The 25,770-nt window shown below is 44.2% G+C and overlaps 1 protein-coding gene across 2 annotated transcripts in view; it reads left to right on the plus strand.

Moving 5' to 3' along the window:
- The first annotated feature begins 563 nt into the window (after positions 1–563).
- Positions 564–25,770, plus strand: part of XYLB (xylulokinase) — a 123,345-nt gene continuing 98,138 nt past the window's right edge. The window contains exons 1-8 of one of the 2 annotated variants that reach the window (XM_075922828.2): positions 564–728; positions 6,566–6,648; positions 8,876–8,945; positions 10,704–10,784; positions 13,741–13,827; positions 15,458–15,586; positions 18,515–18,580; positions 21,136–21,208. In XM_075922828.2, the coding sequence (XP_075778943.2) occupies positions 672–728; positions 6,566–6,648; positions 8,876–8,945; positions 10,704–10,784; positions 13,741–13,827; positions 15,458–15,586; positions 18,515–18,580; positions 21,136–21,208 (646 nt within the window). In that variant the 5' untranslated portion in view covers positions 564–671. The remainder of the gene's footprint in view (positions 729–6,565; positions 6,649–8,875; positions 8,946–10,703; positions 10,785–13,740; positions 13,828–15,457; positions 15,587–18,514; positions 18,581–21,135; positions 21,209–25,770) is intronic. The other variant, XM_075922825.2, reaches the window with a different exon arrangement.

A 25,770-nucleotide genomic window follows, 5' to 3' on the forward strand; every position in this document is an offset into this window, starting at 1 on the left:
GTGCATTGTCCTTTGAACTAGGGGTGGGCAGGGAGTGCTGCACGTCTGGAGCCAGCACATCCTGCAGTGCCAAGCAAGTGATACTGGGCCCAGGGAAGGGCCTTCCTGGGCCAGCCTGGACACTTGGGTCCCAGCTTGGTCTGGCACAGGGAAACTCCCAGCTGCACCCCCAGACACTTGGGTGTGGGGAGGAGGGGCTGTGTAGCAGGAGCAGGAGCAGGCTGCAGGGGGAACATGGGAAGAAGCAACCTCAGGCAAGGAGGGGAACAGCTGCAGAGCAGGAAGTTGTTGCCTGGAGTAAGCTCCTGCAGCCGACTAATTTTCCTAGCCCTACCAGTTACAACCATACAAGTCGGCTCTTTTTTTGCTTACCTAGCAAACTGGCCACGGGTAGCAAATTGCATCAAGTGCATTCCCAGCTCTCAGACCTCTAGCTCTCCAGGCACCTGTCCCCGTCCAGGGCGCCCTACTGCCTGATTTTTCCCCTCCAGCCCCTCCTCTGCCACTACCTGTAGCTGCTTGATCCCCCAGGCCAGGACATTTCTGCCCTTTGATCACCCTTGCGCAAAGCGGGAGCCCAAGTCAGGCAGAGCGCGGGCAGCGGCCACAGCGCGCCTGCTCCGCTCGAGCGCGCCTGCTCAGTGAGCCAGAGCAGGGTTGGGAGCGGCGCCATGGCCGCAGCAGCAGCAGCTCCCTGCTACCTGGGTTGGGACTTCAGCACCCAGCAGGTACCGGGCGGCGCCGCGCGGGGGAGCTGGCCGCTGCCGGAGAGGCCCCGCCCCCCTGCCCGGCGCCCGCCCGCAGCGGGAGGCCGAGTGGGGGGGGCTCGGGGCTGCTCGTTCCAAGGGGACCGACGGGGCAGGGATTCAGCCCCCAGAGCCGACCCACGTAGTCGCCCCTCGGGCTTGAGGCGGCGGGGAGAGCCCGCGCTGCTGCTGTGGGATGAATGAGGGGGCGGTCTGGGCCAGCCAGTCTTCTGCAAGGCGTGGGGGTTTGCAGCCAGGAGCTTGATTTGTTCCCTCAGTGCTGGGCTCCAGATTGCCTGCGCTTCGTCCCAGGGGGCTGTGGGGAGGTGACTTGTGTCAACAGGGGAGGTGCCCGTGAAACCCGGCGCTCCAGTGGTTGGGGTACCTTTTACTTTCCACATCTTTGCTTTGCTATCAGCAATGCATTTTTGAGAACAAGCAAAAATATTTTTCATCCATGTGCAATGAGAATAACTAAATAGGAACGGCTGATCCCCAAGAACTGCCAGACAGTAGAAATTCTGATTGGGTTCTCAGCTGGCTGGGTTCCTGGAATTACAAATCAAAGGTTCATGGCTTCATGATTAAACTAGATGGGTTTATGAAGGGGATGGTTTGATGAGATAACGTGATCTTGGTAACTAATTGACCATTCATTATCAGTGGTAAATAGGTCAATGGAGGGACGATAGGAGTTACTATAGAGAACTTTCTGGGTGTCTGGCTGGTGAGTCTTGCCCACATGCTCAGGGTTTAGCTGATCGCCATATTTGGGGTCAGGAAGGAATTTTTCTCCAGGGTAGATTGGCAGAGGCCTTGGAGGTTTTTTGCCTTCCTCTGTAGCATGGGGTACAGATCACAGCTGGAGGATTCTCTGCATCTTGGGGTCTTCAAACTATTTGAAGGCTTCAATATCTGAGATATAGGTGTGAGGATTAGTCTAGGATGGGGTGGGTGAGATTCTGGGGCCTGCATTGTGCAGGGGGTCAGACTAGATGATCATAATGGTCCCTTCTGACCTTAAAGTCTATGGTATTGTGTCAAAATTTGGCCAGATGATTTTATTGGTTCTTTGTTGATCACTCATTCTGAATTTTGATGTAGTTTGGCTCTTTGGTTTGAAAAATTGCTGACCCCTGCACTAGGGGCTTCTTGAATCCCTCTATTCTCTCCTCCCTCTGCCAAATGCTCTTTATGTCACCTTTCAATGCCCTTCTGTTACTCCCTGTACTTCCTTCCTTGTGCTAGAAGCTGCTCCTTCTTTATATCCCCTCTCTGCCATGGCAAAGTGGCTCCTTATGTTCCCCCCCATTGCCCACAGTTCTCATTTCTCCTGATGCTGGGCCCTGGGCCAGCTTCCTTTTTGCTACCAACTCAGCAGGGCGGTGGTGGGGGAAGGGAGCAAAAGGGCAGCAACATTGTTTGCCCATGTATGGGTTGGGAGCATCTCTTACCAGTATGCCTTACCTGTGGAGATGCCAACGTGTAGATGACTACATGATTAACTGATAAGCCTGGGTTTATTGGTTAATCCTGTAGACTACATGCATTCTCTCCCCCCCCCCCCCACTGCCTCTGTATCAAAGGCAGCAAGGGTGGGGAGGCAGGAGCCGGCTTTAACATGGCTCCCTGAGCTGCCTGCTCTCCCCACCCCCACACTGCTGCCTCCGAGGCAGCAGTGCAGAGGGTGAGGGTTGCCTACAAGAGCTGATGCATGTGAGGAGCCAGCTTTTAAGCCGATTCTCTGTGCAGGCCGTATCTGTGGACCTGCCCCTCCCCCCCATTGCTGCCTTCTACAGAGGCAGTGGGGGGGGGGGGCAGGCAGGAGCTGGTGCTGGGGTAGGGATGTAAGCAACTAGTTGACTAGTTGCTTCCAGGGGCGGCCCTAGACTACCTGCCAGCAACTGGCACCCTAAGTGAACCATGCAATCGGCGCGCTCCCCCCCCCCGCCAACCCCAAGGGCAGATATCGACTGAGATATCTGTGCTGTGGAGAGGGGGGCTGGGGATGGAGTTCTGTGGCTGGGGGCTGGGGGCTTGGGGATGGAGTTGGAGTTCTCTGGCTGGTGACTGAGGGCTTGGGGATAGAGTTCTGGCACTGGGGGCCAGGAGGTTGGGAATGGAGTTTGGGGGTTGGGGGCTAGGGAGAGGGAACAGGGTACCAGTCGGGGGAGAGATTCCCCTGCATCCGCTTCCTCCCAAGATCCCCCCCCCCCAAAGAGAAGCCGGCATGCACCTCTACCGGGGCGACTCCCTCCTCCCACGGAGCAGGGGAACCCCCTGCGTTCCTCCTCCCCCAGGGCCAACTCCCCTTCCCTCCCCCGTGGTGCAACCCACCTGCGTTCTTCCTTCCCTGGGGCCAACCCTCCCTCTCCCCTGGCAAAGGGGAAACCCCCCTGCGCGCTGCCTCTCCCAGGACTTACCCCCTTCCTAGCCGCAGGGAAGCCGTGCTCCAGGTAAGGCATGGGAAATGGAAGGGGCAGGGTTTGGAATTTGGCACCTCATGCAACTTGGCGCCCTAGGTGGCTGCCTAGTTTGCCTATAGGCACGCCCCTATCAGAAAGAGGCAGCAAGTGGGAAGAGGAGGCAGCTTCTGGGACTTGTACATTTCAATGTCACATGGAGCCTGAGGCCAGTTGGGGACTCAGTGTTCCCCCATGGCCTCAGGTTCAATGTTGTGTTTTAATCTTTGAAATGCATGAGAGCCTGTGCTGGGGCTCTTGTACATTTCAGAGGTGGAACGCTGTGGGGCATTTCTGCCTTTGAAATGTAGCAACAGCCCAGTGGGCTTTTGTTATATTTCAAAGCGGAAGCGCCCTTATCGACTAATCAAATAGTTGATGGAAATTCCTTTAACTATTCGATTAGTTGATTAATCTAATTTTAACATCCCTAACTGGGGGAGCCAATTTAGAAGCTTCCTCCCTTCAACATTGGCTTTGTGGTGCTGCCTGCTGCCCCACCCTGCACTGCTGCCTCTATTGGGGGTGCATGTGTGTGTAGGGGAGGCTGCTGCGGGCCTGCACTTGCTGCAGGCAAAGGCTGCTCCACAGCAGCCACTCCTGCCTGTGGGGCGGGGGGGAGAGTGTCTGAGCTCCCCATGGACAGAGGCTGCTGCAGCGGACCAGCCTTTGTCCACAAGGAGCTCAGCCCTCTCTCCTCCCCTCCCCCTCAGTGCAAGGGCAGCTGCTCTACCCCCACTACCCCTCCCGGGCTTGTGGGGAGTACAGAAACAGCAGGGCAGAGGGCTCCTGGGGAGTGTGACCAGGAGCACACTGGTGCTGGCCCAGCCTCTGGGAAGTATTGAATACAGGCAGTCCCCGGGTTACGTACAAGATAGGGACTGTAGGTTTGTTCTTAAGTTGAATCTGTATGTAAGTCGGAACTGGCGTCCAGATTCAGCCGCTGAATCTGGACACCAGTTCTGACTTACATACAGATTCAACTTAAGAACCCCAGGCGTCCCCAAGTCAGCTGCTGCTGCTGCTGCTTCCTGTAGTCAGCCGCTGGTCAGTTTCAGCAGCGGCTAACTTGGGGACGCCTGGGGCAGAGCAGATCGGGTGCTGCTGGGTTGGTCCAGTAGCGCGGCCGCTCCTCGGCGCTACTGGACCAACCCAGCAGCACCCCAGCTGCTCTGCCCCAGGCGTCCTGATTCAGCCACTGCTGAAACTGATCAGCAGCGGCTGAATCAGGACTCCTGGGGCAGAGTAGCTGGGGTGCTGCCAGGTTGGTCCAGTAGCGCCAAGGAGCGGTGCTGTGGGACCAACTGGCAGCGCCCCACCTGCTCTACCACAGGCCCCGGGCTTTGCTCCACATCTCCCTGGTCTGCTGAGGGGGGCACTAGCTGCGTCCCCCCCAGCAGACCAGAGAGACGTGGAGCAAAGCGGCGGAGGACCCGGGCCAGACCCGCGGCGCTTCCAGATCAGCTGGAAGCGCTGCGGGTCCGGCCCCGGGTCCTGCGCGGCTTTGCTCAGCGTCTCCCTGGTCTGCTGGCTTCTGCAGCAGACCAGGGAGACAGGGAGCAGCTTTTCTCACCCCGGAGGAGGCGGGCGGTGGGACCAGGCGTCCCACCGCTCCAGTCCTCCGGGGCGAGAAAATCCCCGTTCGTATCTGCGGATCCGACGTAAGTCGGATCCGCGTAACTCGGGGACTGCCTGTAGTTGTGTAACCACTAAATTTTGATGTGGTTACATGACTATTCAGTTACACGCTATCTAACATCTGTACTTACCAGTATGCTGTATCCACCCATTTTCACCTCTGCTTTGAAGCAAAGGGGGAGATGTTTCCCGAGGACGGAGTGTGAAGGTGGACTGGCTTCCTGCTGAATTCAAGTAGCCAGATACCAGAAAGGTTCCGTGAGGACTTGTTTGGGTCTGGGAAGCTTTGAAGGAGCATTTTGACACTGAATCCTACTGTGGGCGGAGTTGCAATTTCAGGATCAAACTCCTGAGTCACCTCAGGACTTATATTTAAATCGTTGGTAAACATCATTCTCGAGTTGAGGGGTTGCGAATGAATGAATGAGCACTGAGTCACAATGTGTTGCTGTGTGTGTTGCTGTAACTTGTTGAGCTTGGCATTTTTTGACACTGTGCTATGAATCGTGTAATTGCTGTGCATGCAGTATTGCAACAGTACAAATGCATCTGTTGCTGTTTTCTGTGAATTATACTATTGGTCACCATATTTTGGAGAATAATAAAGATTCATTCAGATTTCCTAGGTAAATTTTTATTCCACAGCCCTGCAAACATACCTATGTCATACTGAGGTACACTACATAACATATGTGGTAATGTATCTTTAAAGGGGAAGAAACAGGAAATTCACAATCACATACATCAGTGAGGCTCTCAAAGTTGGGTGTGTGTTAATCTCCCATGGAGAGGAGTGTCTTGGGTACTGCTGCAGCACCAGAAGATACATGTGGCACCATTTTCCAAAGGCAGTAGTGATTGTAGTTGATATATCACTCCTGGGGGTAACTAAGGCTGCAAGGTTGCAGCTCCTGCATACATCTGGCTACAGCCCAGTAACTTGTGTGCTGCAATAGTGCCTGCACTATTCCAAATGCAATGGAAGAAACAAGGCAACGCTCTGAAGACTCCTTTGGCAGAGTATTTCAAATTACCTCCAGGAAAGTTTGCTAGCAATCTCTATTTGCAGGACATCCTGGTGTGCATAAACAAACTGTTCTGTAGGGCCCCTCTGCCTAGCTTGTACAGGGGAATGAAAAGTAAATATCAGCTGTACCTTTATCGGTTATTTCAGTACCTCTAAAGTAGTACACAAGCAGCAATGTGCATCCACGCAGTATTGAAGGAAAACGAGTACTTATGAGAAGTTCCCTCCCCTGCCTTCAGGCTCACTAAAGCTGGAATGCTGGAAATGGCTACACGGCTCAGGAATCAAAAAGAAATCCTGGCTTGTCATGCTGTTGGACACCTGTTGCCTGTCCCACAGTCTTCTCCTCTTCCATTTCTCATCTAGCATGTCCTCCTTGAGGTTCACTCCAGTACCTCCAGATTATCCACAGGAAGCTTGGTGGTGGAGATGGATTTGCTACCAAGGATGGCATGCAGCTCCCTGTAGAAATGATGTCTGTGGTGCCATGTAGGGATGTTAGATTTAAATTAATTGGCTAACTGAATAGTTAATGCTGGACTCGATGACTTCCTGAGGTCTGTTCCAGTCCTAGGATTCTATGACTTTGAAGGAGTCTAGTTTTCAGACATTGCTGAGAGACCACTCTTTACATACCATCCTCCTTTTGAAAACATAGATCTGTATTTTTGTACACTTTTGATTTCTTTCAGCTTAAAGTTATTGCCATTGATGACCAGCTGAGAGTCATCTATGAGGATAATATTCATTTTGACAAAGACCTTCCAGAATTTGGGTATGTTTTTGAATTTTATTTTATTGTGATGGTCAGTCCAGTGTTTTGTACCTTTGAAGAGCTTTTACACCAGTTAAATCCCATGGATCTAGTAAGTGTGGAGGCATGAACAGAGTTTCTAGCTTGTCTGTGTGTGGTATTGGCTACACTGCAAAGGTGTTGTAAACTCTTGTGATGTTTGGCACTTTCCTGAAAGCCCCAGCTCCTGGAATCCTTTTATTGCAGGAGAATCTCAGCTTTCATTTAATAAAGACATATTTTAGTCTTCATGGCTGTGGCGAAAAACTTGACAACATGAAATGAGTGCATCCTAAAAGACCAGAAAGCAAAAAGCAAATACCAACTACCCCTATTTATCATTTTTTAAAAAAAAACTTTTGATGTTTAAGGCAGTCTCATGAGTTTTTTGGGGCTGGCTCGTTATAGTTGAACATCGAAGGTTGGCAATACTGCCTTTGTGTTCGGGAAGGGGATGCATGATATGTTGACAGCAAATAAGGTTTGGAAGGGAGTTTTGGGAATATGCTGGAGCAGATCTATTGCCCAAAACTGCTCTTGGGAGACATTAAGGGTACGTCTAGACTTACTTTCACTTTCGAAAGAAGATATGTAAATTTGATGGTAATTTGCATATCTTCTTTTGATCGCTTTTCTGAAAGAGTTTTTTTCGAAAAAGTGAGCAGTTTAGATGCAGTTCTTTAGGAAAAAAACCCTTTTTTCGAAAGAACCTGTAAACCTCAATTTTTGAGAAAGAAGGTTCTTTCGAAAAAAGTTTTTTAAAAAAGAACCACATCTAAACTGCTTGCTTTTTCGAAAACAAAAAACCTCAAAAAACCCTCTTTCGAAAAATTGATTGGAAGAAGATGTGCAAATTATCACTGAATTTGCATAGCTTCTTTCGAAAGTGAAAGTAAGTCTATATGTACCGAAGAGGGCCGTGCCTGCTACTCAATGTGTGGTCTAAAGTGTATACATTCCAACCTGCAAAGCTCACAGTTTTTGGACAAAACTTGTTTACACAAATTTTATATGGCAAGAAGTGGATTTCACCCATGGTGCAATGTGAAACCGTTGATAATAAACATTAGAAAGTGTAAAAGATTCTGTGACTCCTGATAGACTAAGTTTAATTGGAGCATCAAAAACTCCATGTCCTTTATTTCAGAGTAGGATTTAGTTTCTGGACAACCTGTTTGCACATGCACTTACTCAATTTATGAGTAAACTTAATTGTAAATGGCTACATTAGGTCTACAGTATGGCAGTCAGACAATATCCTACAATATCTCGAATGAACTGTACTGAATTAAGTTAAAACACATTGATTTAATATTATTAGTTTTGGGGTACATATAGATTTCCTAGGAAATAGCTTGGGGTGATGAGAATACAAACTCACCCCTCTGAAGCCAACCTTTTGGAGACACACTCTGAAGAAAGAGAGACCCCATTATGTACTAATTACCTCCTTCTAGAAACTCTAATTCCCTTTGAGTTCAGGGGTCCCTAAATACGTGCTCATTCTCAGCTGAAGCTGTGATGCATTTGTAACCAAAGAGACTCCTTTGTGGTGGGTGGGGGTGTTAAAACTCTTCTCCTGCCAGAACCCATCCATGTTAGAGAGAGGCAACAGCTAGAGAACTGAAAGCCTGAGAGTTGATTGCCCTTGCTGAATCAATGAGGGGAGATCTAGGTCAATAAGAGAAGCTCTTCTGCTGACGGAGTGATGTTGACACTGGCGCTTAGATGCGATGTAAGATACATTTAAGCAATTTGTAGTATAAACAAGGATTCACCATGGATAATCTTTATGTGGGTATTTGGCTTTTTGTCAAATCGCTTTGTAAGAAACCAGTATAAATATATGACAAAGAGTTTACTGCTCCATGACATACATGTGGGCAGAGCCTTCCCTATGCAGAGGCTCAATGACTTCAAAGTACTGGGTAAATGTAGGAGTCTGCCCTCTTAGATCTCACTGCAGGATCAGGGCCTTTCCTTTATATTTTTTCCCTGTGCCTAGTCAAAATATCAGAATGTTAGTTCCAGAGGGCAGGTTGAGTTTTCTAACTTTGTTTTAATTCTTGCTGTGCACTGAATACTATTGTGTATTCTTTGGTTGTACATGATCATGTGAAAAAACTGCTTGGAAGAGGAGAAAACGAACTAAATGTGAAAAAAGACAGGTTCTCCTCCCACCTCAAGTAAAAATATTGTCTTTGTGCAGGACTCATTGCGGAGTCCACGTCCACAGTGATAAGCTGACAGTGACTTCTCCTGTGTTAATGTGGGTCAAGGTAGGAAACTGTTTTAATTTTGGTTGACCAGGTATATTTGCGTTATTACATGATTCTTCATCTTAACTCAGGATTATCATTATGAGAAGCAATTATGATTGCCATTCAAGCTAAGATGTCTTGTTAGCTTGTTTTCTATTTCTTTTGCATGCAGTTATGTCTCTTTGAAGTGCAAAATTTCACATCATGAACAAGTAAAGCTGGAGTTTCTAAATTGTTATGCTTTTGTTTCTTCTCTCTCCATTGTATTTAGTACTAGATGCATGCAAAATATAAGTTCTTTCCTAAGTGGTTTTGAACCCATATCAGCAATAAATAAATATTGCATCTGCTGGATAAAATTTGGCCCCTTTTCCTTCTTTTTTAATTAGGAAAACATTCTTTGTTTGCAGTCTTTGTTTCATATGGAAGAGGTGCCAGTTTGGCTTTGCTTTGTTTACCTCTTTGTTAATGCAACATCAGAGTTAATTTCATCCTCTGAGAATAAGATTTGTTAGTGAGTTTTTGTTTCCCTCTGCTGGCTGGCTAGCTAGTTTTGCTGTAGTGCAGTCCCTTTATGATAAGTGTAGAAAACATTTAGTTTAAAATACTGTAGGTTTCCTTTTGTGTTCTAAAAACAGATATTCACAATCCAGAGGAAAATTACTCATTTAGGCCCAGATTCTGTAAACGTTGCTCACAATGAATAGAATTTTACTATGTAAGTAGTCCTACTAAGGCAACATGTGTAGTGAAGTTGTGACTAAGGGTGTGTCTAGACTACAGTGTTTATTAAAAAAAAAAAGGCCTTTTTTAGAAAAAACTTCCTCTGCGTCTAGACTGCTGACACGTTCTTTCAAAAGTAAATCAAAAGAACGCGGCAGTTTTTTCGGCCGTGGAAAACTTAATTTTACGAGGAATAACGCCTTTTTTCGAAAGTACTCTTTTGAAAAAAGACACTATGTAATACAAACTGTGCTTTTTCAAAGGAGAGCATCCAGGCTACCTGGGTGCTCTCTTTCGAAAAAGTGGCTCGCTTTTTCGAAAGTACTGACTGTAGTCTAGATGCTCTCTTTCGAAAGAGGCTTTTTTGAAAGTATCTTTTGAAAAAGCCTCTTTTGAAAGAGGCTTGTAGTCTAGACGTACCCTATGGGTGGCAAAATGAAGGTCACAGTAATGACAGTATAAAGGTAGATTAATTTTTAGTCCGAAATGACTTAAAAGTATCATTTGAGAATCTCATGGCAAGGGCAAAATTTTCTGACTTGAGTGTCTAACAGCTAAGTATTTAAATCCATATTTTGCTATCTGAATAAATCATCTGAATTTCAGAGGTAGTGAACATCCATAGCTCCCATTGAAGTCAGTGGGAGTTGAGGATGCTCAGCATGTTGCAAAATTGGACATGGCACCACAAGGAATTGCATGGGTTTTCCAAATGTAAGAACAAAATAAATTGTCCCATTTTGTATGTATCAGCCTCAACAATGTCTCTTTAATATATTGAAATCCTTTGAAGACCAAACAAGAACTAAGATCTAATGATTAATCCTTTGTTATTCAACCTGTTTGAAGATTTTTTTTGTTTTAAAAAGCACTTCTGCTTAGATTAATTTATTCAATTTCTCAAAAAATCCCTAGTCATTAGCTAATTTTTCATTGTCTCTTATTGAGTCCTTATCAGTGATGACAGACACTTACAATTTAATTCTGAGGGCTGTGAGTATGCATAATTTGGTAGCTCATTACAATCATTCTTGATTCTGTTTTTTCTTGTAGGCTCTGGATATGATCTTGGAAAAGATGAAGTCTTCTGGCTTTAACTTCTCTCATGTGAAGGCTATTTCTGGGGCTGGGCAGGTCAGTTTTTAAGGGGGAAAAATCAGTCATATTGTATATCCTCAACAAAGTACTAAGGCAGGAGTGGGGAACCTAAGGCCCCGGGGCCACATGCAGCCCTTGGCTTGCTTGGATCTGGACCCTGAGACTCAGGGCTCTCCCACCCCAGCACTGGGGAGCCCATGCTGATTCTCTAGCCTCCCCACCATTCCATTGTGGGGCTGGAGTGCACAAAATCTACTATCCCGGGCCCCTCTAAGCTCTGGTGTGCAAGGGAAATGTGGGGAGTGTCTTTCTGCTTCTCAGTTGGGAGCCATATCAGTGAGGGTTTGTTTGGGTTCTTTTTGTTTCTCACTTGAGTGTGGCCCCTCACTGATTTTTCTGTGGGTCAGCGGCCCCCAACCCAAAAAGGTTCCCCACCCATGTACTAAGGAATAATGATACATATTATTTAGTAGTATTACAACAGCTCCAAAGGCTTCAATTAAGATCAAAGTTTCTTTGTGCCAGACACTGTATAAATACATAATAAGGGACAGACTCTGCCTGAAGAACATAAAAGCCAGTTTAGTACAAGATGCAACTTGTATACAACTGCAAGAAAAGAATAGGACAGGGAGGACAAGGATAACAGTGTGGATACTAGGTATGTAAAAATTCGTTTAAAAAGCTAACCGTGTTAACAGCAGAAAATTCCTAGTGGTTAATAGGGTTGCCAGATGGTTTCAACAAAAATACCAGACACACTTGACATTACATCACCATCTACATTACATCTTATTTAGAAAATACCAGACATTTATATTTTCTCAATTTGTTTCCTGAACAGAAAGCTCAAATACTGGACTGACCGGTTCAAAACCGGACACCTGGCACCCTAGTGGTTAAACACTGCAGGCTGTACAGTATAAAGTTTAGATTAGCTTTATACTGTAGAGCCTGCCCTAGGAGCAGAGCTGACAAGGGCTGCCAGCCCTGCTCCTGGGGAGGAAGCTCTGCTGACACAGCCAAGCTACTTCCCCAGGAGTGGGGCTGGAAGGGGTTGCTGGCTCCCGCTCTCAGTGAGGTTTCGCTGCTGTAACTAAGCTGCCTCCCTAGGGCTATGTCTACACTGCAGAAAAAAAATGTCTTCCTGCTTTTTATGGGGAATAATGCTAATTTTGAAATAGCATTAGTGTGGACGCTCTGGTGCCACTATCTTGAAATAATACTTCCCAGAGTAATTTGAACTAATTATTCCCCAGTGCTTCCTGGGGCTCAAATTCGAGGTAGCGCATCAACATTAATGGAGCCTGTCTCGGACTAATTTCAAGGCTTCCCCGTAGTGAGGACATGCTATTTTGATTTTGTAAAATCAGGAGTTAAGTCGAATTTAGTTATTTTGAAAGAGTTTCCTAGTGTAAGATATGCTCTTACGTTTTTGCAAACTTGAGGCGTGTTTTGAGATGGAGCAGGAAGTTTGAGTAGCTGTGTCTGCAAGATTAAGGAGAGTGGAATTTAGTGAAGAGCTGAATATGCCAGATCTATTCAAGGTACAGCTATCATCCCTCTCCTCATAGCTCTTCATATACTAGGTGGTACACCAGGCATCTGCAGAAATAATGGAAACCAAAGGATGGCTGACTTGTATGCAAATGTTCAGGGGTTGTGTCTTCCTGTATATCGTGCTTATGGCTTCTCTAGTTTTAGCCTATATAACATATTGTCTGTCTTTCGAAGATGTCAAAGTACTTAGACATTCATTCATCTATTAAGCCTCACACCATGCCTATGAGGTAAGCAGGTTTGAGACCCATTTTGCAGTTGTGTAAAGTGAAGTGGAGAGAGATTATGGCAGGCATTATCCAAGGTGTCCACTAATTTTTGGTGTTTACGTTACCAGTTGCTGAGCTTCAAAATCCTAGGACTGGTAAATCAGAGGTGCTGAGCCCTTGCAGCCTCCATTCACTTCAATTAAAGGCTTGGGTGCTCAGAAAATCAGGGGCTATATATTTTGAGTTGAATACCCAAAATTAGTGGTGCCTAACGGACTTGCTCTGGGTTGCACAGTGGATTAATGGCAGACAAAGTACCTTGAGTATGACTGCAGAACTCAGTCATTCTGATTACTGTTTTTTTCTGCTTTAAACAGTTAGGCTACGTCTAGACTACATCCCTTTTTCATAAAAGGGATGTAAATTAGACATATCGCAATTGCTAATGAAGCGGGGATTTAAATCTCCCCTGCTTCACTAGCATAAAAATGGCTGCCGCTTTTTTTCTGAATGGCGCTTTTTTCCGGCAAAGCTCCAGTCTAGACGCTGATCTTGCGAAAAATAAAGCCTTTTCCGAAAGATCCCTTATCCTCTTATTTCATAGAGGGATAAGGGATCTTTCGGAAAAGGCTTTATTTTCCGCAAGATCAGCGGTCTAGACTGGCGCTTTTTTCCGGCAAAGCTCCGTGCGGGGAAAAAAGCGGCAGCCATTTTTATGCTAACAAAGCGGGGGAGATTTAAATCCCCACTTCATTAGCAATTGCGATATGTCTAATTTACATCCCTTTTACGACAAAGGGATGTAGTCTAGACGTAGCCATTGAGTCTAACCCTTTGTGCAGGGCCCAAAATGACACAGTTATTCTGTGGAACTCTGGCTTCACTTTAAAGCTGTGCTTTTATGGTAGAATCCTTGGGTAAGTCAATAGCTGCAACTAGCAATATTATCATATTGCTCACTAGATGCTGCTTTAGTTAATGGTCTACATTTTTGCTAGGTAAACATTTGAATTTGATGATTTGGCATGTACATTGTTCATTCTTGAAGTGTAATTAAATGAGCTAATTGTTCTGGATGTGACAAAAACGGGGAACTGTTAAATTAATTTAAATTGTCTCTCATTTTGGACATGGTTCTCTTTTTAATGTTTGAAATCCATATTGAAGTCTGTATTTGACATCCTGGGGGCCATCTTAAATTTAAAAATGTATATCCTCTACAGCAACATGGGAGCGTGTATTGGAAGCAGGGAGCCAGCCAAATTTTAAAGAATTTATCACCTGATCTTCCTTTACATCAGTTACTGAAGGTAATATATGCAATGAAAAGCTTTGAAGGGAGAGTGAGCACACACAGTTCTCTTTCTGACACTTAACAGTTGCTTTTTGCTTCCAAAGTATTTCCTTTGTCTGTTTCTGTTAGAAGCCACTGCAATATACATTTCCCCCCTTTAGCTCAAGGATTTTAGTATTTCATTTTCCTCCCCGGCATGACAACTTACTATTTTGTTAAAATATGCATCACCCAATGAGCACCACAATGTATGGTCTGTTTACTGTTTGTATAAAGCTTAATATTTTAACACCTTTACAATTATGGTTAATATGTTCAGATTCACTATATTATAATTTCAATTCACAAGTTTTTATTAGCAAGAATACTTTTATGAAACAATACATTTATTTCTGAAGGTTCAAATTATGGTCCTAGGAGCTCCTGAGCTCAAAATGGGTGCTTGGGGTTGTCTTGTGGACATAGATTTGAAAAGCCCTCTCCTTTAAAGATGTAAAGGTCTGTTTGTCTATTGAAGCCATCTAAATTCAAGTTACATTTTGAAAATCAGCCTTTCCCACCTTGAGATCAAGAACTTTTAAACATTTGAAGGAGACAATAGACTCATCTATTTAAATCTCAGATGTCTATATCTGGCTTGCCAAATGAAAATATTGTCTGCAATAAACATGTGAAGAACTTCTGGGAAATGAGTTAAAAAACTGCACAATGGAGTTCTGAGTGTCAGGGGAAGGGTTCCCAGAAGATTATAACTAGTCATTGGAAACAACAATCTCAGTACAACACCAAGAAGAATAATTATAGTTATCCATATGGCTAAATCCTGACAACAGGAGCAAAAGGACCAGCACAATTCTTTCACAGCATGAAGTACAGCAGAATTCAGGAAAGGAATCCTGAGCTTAATCATTTGCTTCAGGGCCTGGTAACCTGCATTGCTGGCCCATCGCTAGCTACTGCAAGTTAGGTAAAAGAGTGGCAGCTTCAGCCAGCTTCTCCTCATTATTGGAGATTGCCTATTTCCTAGAACTGGAAGGAACCTTGAAAGGTCATCAAGTCCAGTCCCCTGCCTTCACAGCAGGACCAAGTACCAACACTGACAAATTTTTACCCCAAATCCCTAAATGGCCTCTACAAGGATTGAACTCTCAACCCTGGGTTTAGCAGGCCAATGCTCAAACCACTGAGCTATTCCTCCTCTCCAATGCAAGGTTTGGCCTGGGGTTTTCACATTGTTTACAAAGCTATTGGCCGTGTCCCCAACATGCTAGCTTCATGTGGATTGTAGATGTATGTAGAATCCAGTAGTGGGAAATCTCCAGTGCAACAATGTGGCATTTCCGTGTCCATGCTCTTGGTGTTCTTCAGCATGCGTCAAGCCTCTAACTGCCTGATGCTAGGATTGGATGACATGGGATGGGTCATTTGATGACAGCCTTGCTCTGTTTATTTCCTTTGAAGCATCTGGCATTCACCACTGTCAGAAGACAGGATACTGGGCTAGAAGTACCCTTGGTGTACCCTGTATGGCTGTTCTTGTGTTCTATTGTATTTGGGCCCAGAGTGGGCACAGATACCTATTTAGGATTTGTCCATTAGTGTGGAGTGATAATATTTTTGATGATTTATTTCCCCTTCCCCCTCAGGCTTGCTTTTCTGTCAGTGACAGCCCGGTTTGGATGGATTCCAGTACTACCACCCAGTGCTTATCTCTTGAGAAAGCTGCTGGGGGAGCGCAGCAGCTAGCTAATATCACTGGTTCGCGAGCCTGTGAGGTGAGAAGTGGAGGAGGAAAGAATGAAAGTTCATACAGTCTCACTGCTGTCTCATGACAAACTCTGAAAATAATTCACAGCCAGTAAGTGTGGCATCAGTATGGGGCTGAAACTTATGAAGAGACAAGGTTAGTCTATATTGAAAAACCTGTCTGGCAGTGAAATGTATTTGGCTTTGCAATAGCCTCATAAAGGAAGGGATGATGTCCTATTGCTTGGGAGTTATAAAATTAGACTATTTGAAGTGTTAGAAAATGCACTGTGTGAAACAACTTATATTGGCAGAAAAAGGGACTGGATGAACTATTACTATAAGTTACTTCTCTAATTCCGTGTATCAGTTCCTTAGCTGGTTGGGCTCTGCTAATTTGCTCAAGTTGAGGAGCTGTCAGTTTGATGCAGGTGAGAAAAAAGATGCAGGAGCAGATGAATTTAAATTTTTGCTTTCATGCAGATGTCTATAGTAATAACATATATTACAGAAGTGTTTCCAAATATAATCTCCTTTGATCACCACCACTTACTCCTTGCAGTATTAATTTTAGTCAAATTGATAAAACTCTCTAAAGAAGACATCTGGAGCCTGGCAACAGCACTATCAAGCCCTACCCAACACCCATCTCTTCATAGGTAAAGGAGAAAAAATGGGCCTTTATTGCTCCCTGAGAGTTAACAATCTCAGACCATTGTAGACCTGGGGGGATGAGAGTTCCAAATGTCCATGGTTATTACAGAGTGGTCCATCATCACACCCTTCTTATTGCAATAGGACTCCAGATCAGGCACCTCCTCCTACCACAATTGTGACAATATGTCATGGAGTGAGGGAAGTCTTTTACATCAGTGGTGCACAAACTTTTAAAGTCGTTTCCCCCCCCACTTACCATTTATGGAATTTCTCACCTACCCCCCCCCCATCACCTGTAATTTGAAGTGATCCCTTCTGCACTGCTACTGGCAGTGGCGCTGCCTTCAAAAGTGGGCTGCTAGAGCAGTGGTCCCAGACCTTTCGGGAATTCCGGGTGCCCAGGGGCAGGGCCGCTCACACGCCGAGCATCCGGGGGCGGGGACGCTCATGCACCGCGCACCCAGGGCCGATGCCACTCATGTGCCGCGTGCCTGGGGCTTGCACTGCGCATGCACCGCGCCCCGGGGGTGGGGCTGGCTCAAATCATTCGGCAGGCACACATAAATGCCCCGGCGGGCGCCATGGTTCCCGTGGGCACCACGTTGGGGACCACTGTGCTAGAGAATGGTGGCTGCTGGCTGGGACATTCATGATCTTTGTGATGAGAGAGGACTGTTTTTTAATCCTGGGCTTGACCCACCCTGAAATACACTTTGGCTACGTCTAGACTGGCATAATTTTCCGCAAATGCTTTTAATAGAAAAGTTTTTCCGTTAAAAGCATTTGCGGAAAAGAGTGTCTAGATTGGCACGGGCGCTTTTGCGGAAAAGCACTTTTTGCGGAAAAGCGTCCGTGCCAATCTAGATGCGGTTTTGCACAAGAAAGCCCCGATTGCCATTTTCGCCATCGGGGCTTTTTTCCGCAAAATAGTACTGTGCTGTCTACACTGGCCCTCTTGCGCAAATACATTTGCGCAAGAGGACTTTTTCCCGAACGGGGGCATCATAGTATTTGCGGAGGACCACTGACAATCTTACATCAGATCGTCAGTGTTTTTGCGCAAATTCAAGCGGCCAGTGTAGACAGCTGGCAAGTTTTTCCGCAAAAGCAAGTGCTTTTGCGGAAAAACTTGACAGTCTAGACGCAGCCATTTTGTTTTTATCCCACAATACCTGCTCCTTTTTAAAATCTCACTCCTGCTGTTATTAGTGATACCATGGGATCCTAGCTTCTTTAATTCCCCCCCCCCCCCAGTTTGTGTAACCCTGTTTTAGACAAGTAGCATATATAAATAGCACCTAGTTGTCAGTTTGTTAGTGAGGGTGAATTCATCAAAATGTCCTATTCCCTTGCATAGATCCTTCTTTTGATTTATTTTGCAATTTACTGTATGTTCATTTGAGTTGAAATGAAACTTTAAACAATGCAAAATGTTGCTTTTTAACCTAAAACAGGCAATTAACTAATTAACAAAAAAGTTCAGCATCTTAAGTGTTTTTCCTTTATCTGATTTAACACATGTATGAGACATAATTATAGGCAGTCCCCGGGTTACATGGATCCGACTTACATCAGATCCCTACTTACAAACGGGGTGAGGCAACCCCGCACTAGCTGCTTCCCTCCAGCAGACCAGGGAGACACGAAGCTAGTGCCCCCCCACAGTAGACCAGGGAGATGCGGAGCAGCTTTTCTCAGCAGACACCTCAGCTTGAGAATAAAGGACTGAGGGAAGTGAGGCGTGGGAGAATAAAACTGAGCTCTGGAGAAATGTTTGGCTAGAGTTTCCCCTACTATATGTACCAGTTCCGACTTACATACAAATTCAACTTAAGAACAAACCTACAGTCCCTATCTTGTACGTAACCCGGGGACTGCCTGTACTCCTTATCCATTAATGCTTTCTGGCTTGTAGTACCCTGTCCTCCATTTACCCCATCTATGCAGAGTTGTATAAATTGGGAACATTTTGAGGCTTTGGAGGCAATGTTTGCAATATATTGGGTTCCTCTGTATGTAATAAATTATGATTTGTTCCACTGAACTGTCATTTCTGAAACATAAATTATGGATAATAATGCTTTTTTCACAGCCTTTTTCCAAAAGGTGAGCAAAATTCTCATAATGAGACTATGCATTATAGCCTGTTTAGTGCAGATTGCCTGCTGTGCACTGACTTTCATCATGCATCAGGCAAATTAAATATCCAAAGTGCAATGTACTGAACTCATTACACAGAGTTAATGACTATTGACTCTATTTAGCATTTGTATTCCTAATCATTTGCATTTCTCTCTCAGCGTTTTACTGGAAACCAGATAGCAAAGATTTACAGCCAGAACCCTGAGGTCTACGCACAAACTGAGGTTGGCTCAACTTCAATAAACTTATTGGAAATCACAGATGAAAATCATTTTAATTTTGTTAAGGAAATAAATAAGTTTTTGCTAAAAAGAAATGCATGTTATTTCTTGCATTAGTTGTCATAATGCAAAATATATAATATAGGGGTTGTGATTTTATAAAGTGGATCTATTTTTTTTAATCATCTCAGTTAATTGGCATATGACAATCACACACCTGATATTTTTAGATTGATGTATTTAACATTGTGAATACCTCTGGGTCACAACATTTTGAATCAAAATTTAAAAATTAGGCCTTAATTTTGCCTGCACAAAATTGCATGTGCACCAGTTTGTGCAGATATTGCCATATTTGGTCTCTCAAGCATGTGATTATGCATAGTTAATACATGCAAATGGTTATTCTGTGGGTGTATCAGTGCAATGTTTGCTGTTGCAAAACAGGTGCCAGGCATTGTTACCTAGGAAAAACTGGAGGTTGAGTTGATATTGTTTTGACAGATTGGTCTTCAAAGTTATTTTGATTTTATAATGATTAAAATGAATTAAAAATTTCAAATGTAAGTTTCCTTTTTACTGAAATTGAGAAATCAGCACTAACAATTATTATTTTAACTGCTCAAGGCTGAAAATCTGATGTTCTGCCTCAAGCAGTGACTAATATTCAGTGTTTCAGAGCAAGGTGATAAATCCCTTTGAAGCTGGCTTCTTGAGTGTATCGGCTCCTGCCTGCCCCCCTCACCCTCCACGCTGCTGCCTCTCTATCATAGGCAGCAGTGTGGGGGTGAGCAGTTGGCTCTGCAGGATCTGGTGCTTGTGGGGAGCTGGCTTAAAAGCTAGCTTCCCACTGGCACTGGCTCCCTGCCTCTCCTCCCCGCCCCTTGCTGCCTCTGTATGAGAGGCAGCAAGGGGCGGGAGGGGGATGCGTGTAGTCATTTGATTAATCATTGAAATGACTATATGTTAGCATCCCTAATTTTAAAATACCTTCCTGATATGGACAAGTTGATATCCTGCTGCAGTAAGTCTCACAGGTTCACCATATACTTTGTAAAGAACGTTTTTCTTTAATATTGTTCTCTCTGTATTTTCATGAATGTCATTGTGACACTTCTTGTTCTAGGGTGAGAGGATATGGAATGGATAAAAGACAAACTACATATTCTGGTCACAGATTTAAGAATAAATTCATGCAGAAGTGAATTAAGCCAGGATCCTTGTGATCTGAGTCCTTGATCAGATCTAGGGGCTGAGGAGTAGATTGTAATTTGGCTTCCCTAGTGGTGCTGAAAGGGATGTGGCAGTGCCATATTATAACCAGAATTCCCCAGAGGAATTCTGTCTTGGTAAGAATTTATCTTAAGGACCTGTATGCAGTACACACATTACTTTGTAGCTCGCTACTTTATAGATCAATGTTTCCCAATTTTATTTGGCCATGGAACCCTTTTAAACTCAAAATAATTTTGTGGAACTCCAAATAACAGTCTAATATATGGAACTGAAAATGTAGACCACAAATAAGTAAGGATAATAATAAACAAATGCTAAACAAGGTCGTGAGATCAATATTTAGCTTAATTGCACATATTTAAAAACAAAAATCACATAATATTAATTATTTTTTTTTAATCATAAAATGTTGTTGTAATGGAATTTTCTCGCAGATCCCTTATTTTCACTTTGCAGAACACCATTTGGAAAACATTGTTATAGAGGATGTGGTGTGTTCCCTCCACTGTGCCAGCCTGTTTTTCTGGATGGTTTAGAGAGCGGAGCCAGAACCAATCTTTAATCCAACCCCCCTCATTCTCTTTCAGGCAGCTAGTGTTCATTGGAGTACAAGGAAGGGCTGGGTCCATCTCAGCCATGCTGAAATGTGTCCCTGAGTAGTGCCTAAAGAAGGTATAGAGAGTCATTAAGTCTTGCCATCCTTATGACCCTCCTTAGAGACCATCTACCGTCTATCTCTGAGAAGTGAGTCTGTGGCATAGTAATGGGTAGCATAGTTGATTGCTATCAGAGGGTTAACTGCAGGGGTGGGCTATGTTGCTTGACTTGGGAAGAAGTTGATTGACTCAGGAAGACGAGTGCTCATGTTGGGGTGATGGAAGAGTCTCTCACAAAAGGAGACGTTTGTAAGATCTCGTCTGTGTTTAGCTTTGGTTTCCCTTTGGGTTCACCAATAGATGCTATTGGTATGATTTCTATGCTGTCAAGTATTCTTTGATTTTTCTGTCTGCTTGTTTTTTTGTATCTAGACTTATTTTTATTAAATTGTGGCCCTTAGATATATCATGGCTGTACAGTAATGTGTACTAAGACAGAATACATTCCTATATTGTGTGTATGTTGTATGTTTCATAAGGTTTCTTTTTAGATGGCTGTCTACTATAAGCCCAGGCAAGAAAATTTTACTGGATAATACTTTCTGGCAGACAGTACCCATTGCTGAAATTTTATTAGTATGTTGTTGCTTTGACTTACACAAGCTGCAGTTGTTTTGGCATCAGAGTTGATGAGTGTTACTATTTCATGTTATCTTTGTCTTTCAGAGAATCTCTGTGGTTAGTAGCTTTGCAGCATCCCTTTTTCTAAGTGTGTATGCACCCATTGATTATTGTGATGGTAAGTGTTGTCTGTTCTTTTTGGGTGGGAACAGTTCTGCATGGGAGTTTCCCTGTCTCCCCATCATGAATAGAAGAAGGACAAGGTGTTTCCCACATGTTTAAGTATTACTACTCTGATAAGGAATGTATTTTAAATGTGTAGCTCTGCAATGAATTAATTACTCTTATTTTAGTGTTCATCTTAATACGGTTACCTCTTTGCCCCCAGGTGCATGCATGCGTGTGTGCGTGCAAACATAAAAACTGACCTCCTCTTTCTATCAGGATCCCTCAAAGATTCTTTTAAAAATGAGTTTGTGCACTTTGTTTCTACTTTATGATGTACTAGAAGACTTGCCCAGGTCCTTCAGGGCAGAGCCTTGGGGATGTGTGTGTGGGGAGTGTAGGAGGCTGGGGGCCAGGGGCATATTCTCTCCCTCCCAGCTTCCTCTTGCCCACATGGGGTTGTTCCCTTCCCCCCACCCCAAGTTTCATGGTTAGATATTAAGGCAGTCAGTGAAGTGGTAGCATAAAAAGATGGTAAAGCCAGAATTGAAGACACAGGTGGAGATCAAGTTCAACTCACTATTTCATCTCCTTTCTAGTAACAAGGCTGGGAAGAAGTGCAGTATCTCTCACTTCAATAAGGTAGCAAGGAATTCATATCTGCATCCCCCTCTTGGGCAGCTTGGAACCTCATATATGCTTTGGGCTCTGTGTAGGATTTAGGAGTTAGTGACAGGCCAAAATCTAGCTTTAAAAGTGTCAATTTTTTAGGGCCTCTGAACCCTCTTGGCCAGCTGAGCTGCTTTTTTCTTAATGTTCTCCTTGGCAGGCAGGCCCTCTACTTTCCCTTTCCCTTAGGCGACAGGTCAGGGAGGAGCAACTAAAAAAAGTTCATATAGCTTTTATCTCAGAGGTTTGAAGCAGAGAAACCAAACTTAAACATGATCTGTACTTAAAACTTAGCTCGACATAGCTACTGTGCTTAGAAGTGTAAAAGGATATCAATAAAAGAATGCTTCTGTTAACCTATATGGAGTAGGGATGTTAGCAATCGTTTAATTAGGTAATTGTGTACCCGCACAATTTTAACAGTTACACGATTATTCGATGGCCCCTGTGGGCGAGGATGGCAGCCAGTGCACTCCTGGCCTCACTCTCAGGGAGCCTCCTGCTACCCTACATTGCTGCCTCTGTATCAGAGGCAGCGGTGTGGGGTGGCAGGCGGGAGCCAGTCCTCATGGGGAGCTGGTTTTTTAAACCGGCTTTCCTCATGGATCAGCTCCCGCCTGCTGCCCCGTGCTGCTGCCTCTGATGCAGAGGCAGCAGCATGGGGCAGTAGCAGCCCCTGTCTGTGAGGGGCCCCAAGCTCCTTGCGGATAGAGGCTGCTTCGGCATCCCACAGAACAGCCTCTGTCCGCAGTGAGCCTGACTCACTGTGGATAGAGGCTGTTCCACGGCAGCAGCATTTAAAACTTCAAATTGTCGGCTGGGGCTGAGTCAGCCTTCCAGTCCAGAGTTTTAAATGCAGAGCAAGATGTGTGTGTTGTGGTTAATTGGGACTGTTAACTGACAAGTATCCATAATATGGAGTTATTACAGCAGTGGAAAAATCCCACCATGTAGTGGCCAGAGGGACTATGGGTCCTCTCTTTCCTACTCTGTTAGCTTGAGGCAGGGCAGGATAGGGTTCCTTGATTGCTCCCGGGATTGCTTTCACTGGAAGTGCATGACTGTCCCTGAAAGGCATAATACACCTGACACAGACCCTAAAACATGCAAGGCTGTCTATGCTTATCTACTGCCAGCATGAAATGATCATGTTTATGACCTAGTCTTAATGTAATTAGCAATTTCAGTATTTTGTTTAATTTTCAGTGTATTGATGATGTAAACTTCAGCAATCTTTTTTTTTTTTTTTTTTTTTTGCTGGGGGGGGGGGGGGGGGCTGAATCATATTCCCTGGTGGGAAAAACTCTGAAGGATGCTGAGCATCCATCACTCCCATCATCTTTATTGCAGCTTTTGGACAGTTAGTGCAACCCTTGGATATTTTGGGAGTTCAGGGTGCCCTCATAGAGCCCCTGAGTCCCTTGGGGGATCAGTCCCAACATTCTGTACTGAAATGGTCAAACACTTTTGGATTTTTTGAGTATGTGAGGAAAAAATGACTTTTCAAATGAAAATAAATGTTCATTTTGGTTGAAATGTTCCATATATTTTTGATGAAAAACTAAAATGGTGTGGTTTCTGAAAACTTTTTTCAGAGAGAGAAGAAAGGGATGAAAAACCAACTTTTTCAGTTTTGGAAATTGAAACTTTTTGGGGTGGGTCAAAAAAAAATGTGAAAAACTTTGCATAAAATGGGAATTTTTTTGTTTCAATTGAAACTTTTCACATATAACTTTTAACCAGCTATAACTTACACACATGGTACCCATCTAATTCTGTTGTTCCTCTGGACATTTAAATATCTAGAGTAAATATTCTGTTCTGAGGATGTAAAGTTATTAAACCTTGGTGTGAAAAAGATGGGAGAGTGAAATCATACATTATGGTGCCACTCTTTACTAGATGAAAGTTAAATTACATGTTGTCTTCCATCCCTTGTCTTCTGTTAACATAATGGGAGATCATCCTAATAGCAATAATAAAAATAAATATTATGCAAGATTTTTTATACTGCTGATGCAAAGCCTATTTTTTTCTCATCTTTTGCAATTTCCTTCCATTGATCCTGTATATTGTACAGGCAGTCCCCGGGTTACATGGATCCGACTGACATCGGATCCCTACTTACAAACGGGGTGAGGCAACCCCGCAGTAGCTGCTTTCCCCCAGCAGACCAGGGAGACGCGAAGCTAGCGCCCCCCCCCCAGCAGACCAGGGAGACGCGGAGTGGCTTTTCTCAGCAGACACTTCAGCTTGAGAATAAAGGACTGAGGGAAGTGAGGTGTGGGAGAATAAAACTGAGCTCTGGAGAAATGTTTGGCTACAGTTTCCCCTACAATATGTACCAGTTCCGACTTACATAAAAATTCAACTTAAGAACAAACCTACAGTCCCTATCTTGTACGTAACCCGGGGACTGCCTGTATTTGGAAATAAATCTCTGAAAAAAATGGTCATATAACAGACCTACTCTTCATTTCTATAAGTTTAACTTCAGGTCACATAGGCTTTAAAAAATCCTGTCAAGTTACACTAGAGCAGTGTTTTGGAAACTGTTTTGTGGAATCACTTCGAGAAACACATTAACTGGCCTCCCCAGTTAGTTTATTTACTGGCACCGCAGAGCCTCATGTCTCCCATTGGCTACATTTCATTTTTTGCAGCCAAGTGGAGCGGTGGGAAGCGGTGGCCTGGCCCACACTGCTTCCCGTGGCTCCCATTGGCTGCAAAGGATGAAACCGAGCCAATGGGAGCTGCGAGGGTCCATGGTTGCAGCACTAGTAAATAAACAAACCGGGGTGGCCAGTTAATGTGTTTCTCAAAGTGATTCTGCGGAACACTTTTAGAAACACTGCACTAGAGGACTAAACAATTTTGTGACAGATTGAGTTATAGAGATCCTCTTGCAGCTGTCACTGATGGACAGATCATACCTCCTGAGTCCTCCTACCTGTCGTCTGGATACCCCATCACTCTGTTCTGCTGAGCCAGAAGCTCCTCCAGCAAAAACACAGAATTGGGGTAACCACTCCTCAGCATAGTAACACAGACTCTGATAACTGTTCAGCTCTGGCAGGGCTCAGATACAAGGACTTGACAGCACCCAGGAGCACAGCCCCAAATAGGGACCAAAACACCAGATAAATCATTCTTTGTATACAAGTTTTCACACAGAAAACTCATGAATTCATCCTCCTTATCAGTGAAAGAGAGAGATTCATAGCTGTTGCTTCCCCCTTCCCCAGATAAGAATTATTTACTCTGGATTTCATAATAAACAAAAGTGGTTTTATTAAGTATAAAAAGTAAGATTTAAGTGGTTGCAAGTGATAATAGACACAGCAAAGCAAGTTACTAAGTAAAAGTCAAGAACACTAGCTAAGCCTAATAATCTAAAAGAAATTGTTACACATAATAATTTCTCACCTCAGTTCTTATTTAATGTAAAGTTCTTCAGGCCAGAGCATATCTTTTTCTGACCTGAGTCTAGCTGCTTAGCTGCACCTCTGTTAGAGTTCTTTTTATTTCCTAGTGCTTTCATCTATTCTCTCGAGGTGGGTAGCTTTCTGTGAAGTCAGCTGAAGACAATCATTGTTTGCCTCCCATCCCTTACGTAGAATTTCCCGAGGGCCGGAACTCTTTGTTCAATTCCCCCTTCTCCTCTATGGAAGAGTATTTTCTGTATTTGGTGGTGGTAGTTCTGATTGACCTCAGGGAAGAGAAACACATCTCATGTCCATGGAAAGTGTGCTGTGTCGAATTCCTGCTTCTGAATCATAGGGCAAATTAACCATCATATAATTTATTAAGTGTATTTAATTTGCATAAAAGGAAATTGAGTCAATCAAATGCATTTAATTTCATTTACATATCACTAACTCAAGTAAAATGTAATCTGAATTTCTT

The sequence above is a fragment of the Pelodiscus sinensis genome, chromosome 2, assembly GCF_052426305.1.
Source record: "Pelodiscus sinensis isolate ZL-2025 chromosome 2, ASM5242630v1, whole genome shotgun sequence".
Classification (NCBI taxonomy): Eukaryota; Metazoa; Chordata; order Testudines; family Trionychidae; genus Pelodiscus; species Pelodiscus sinensis.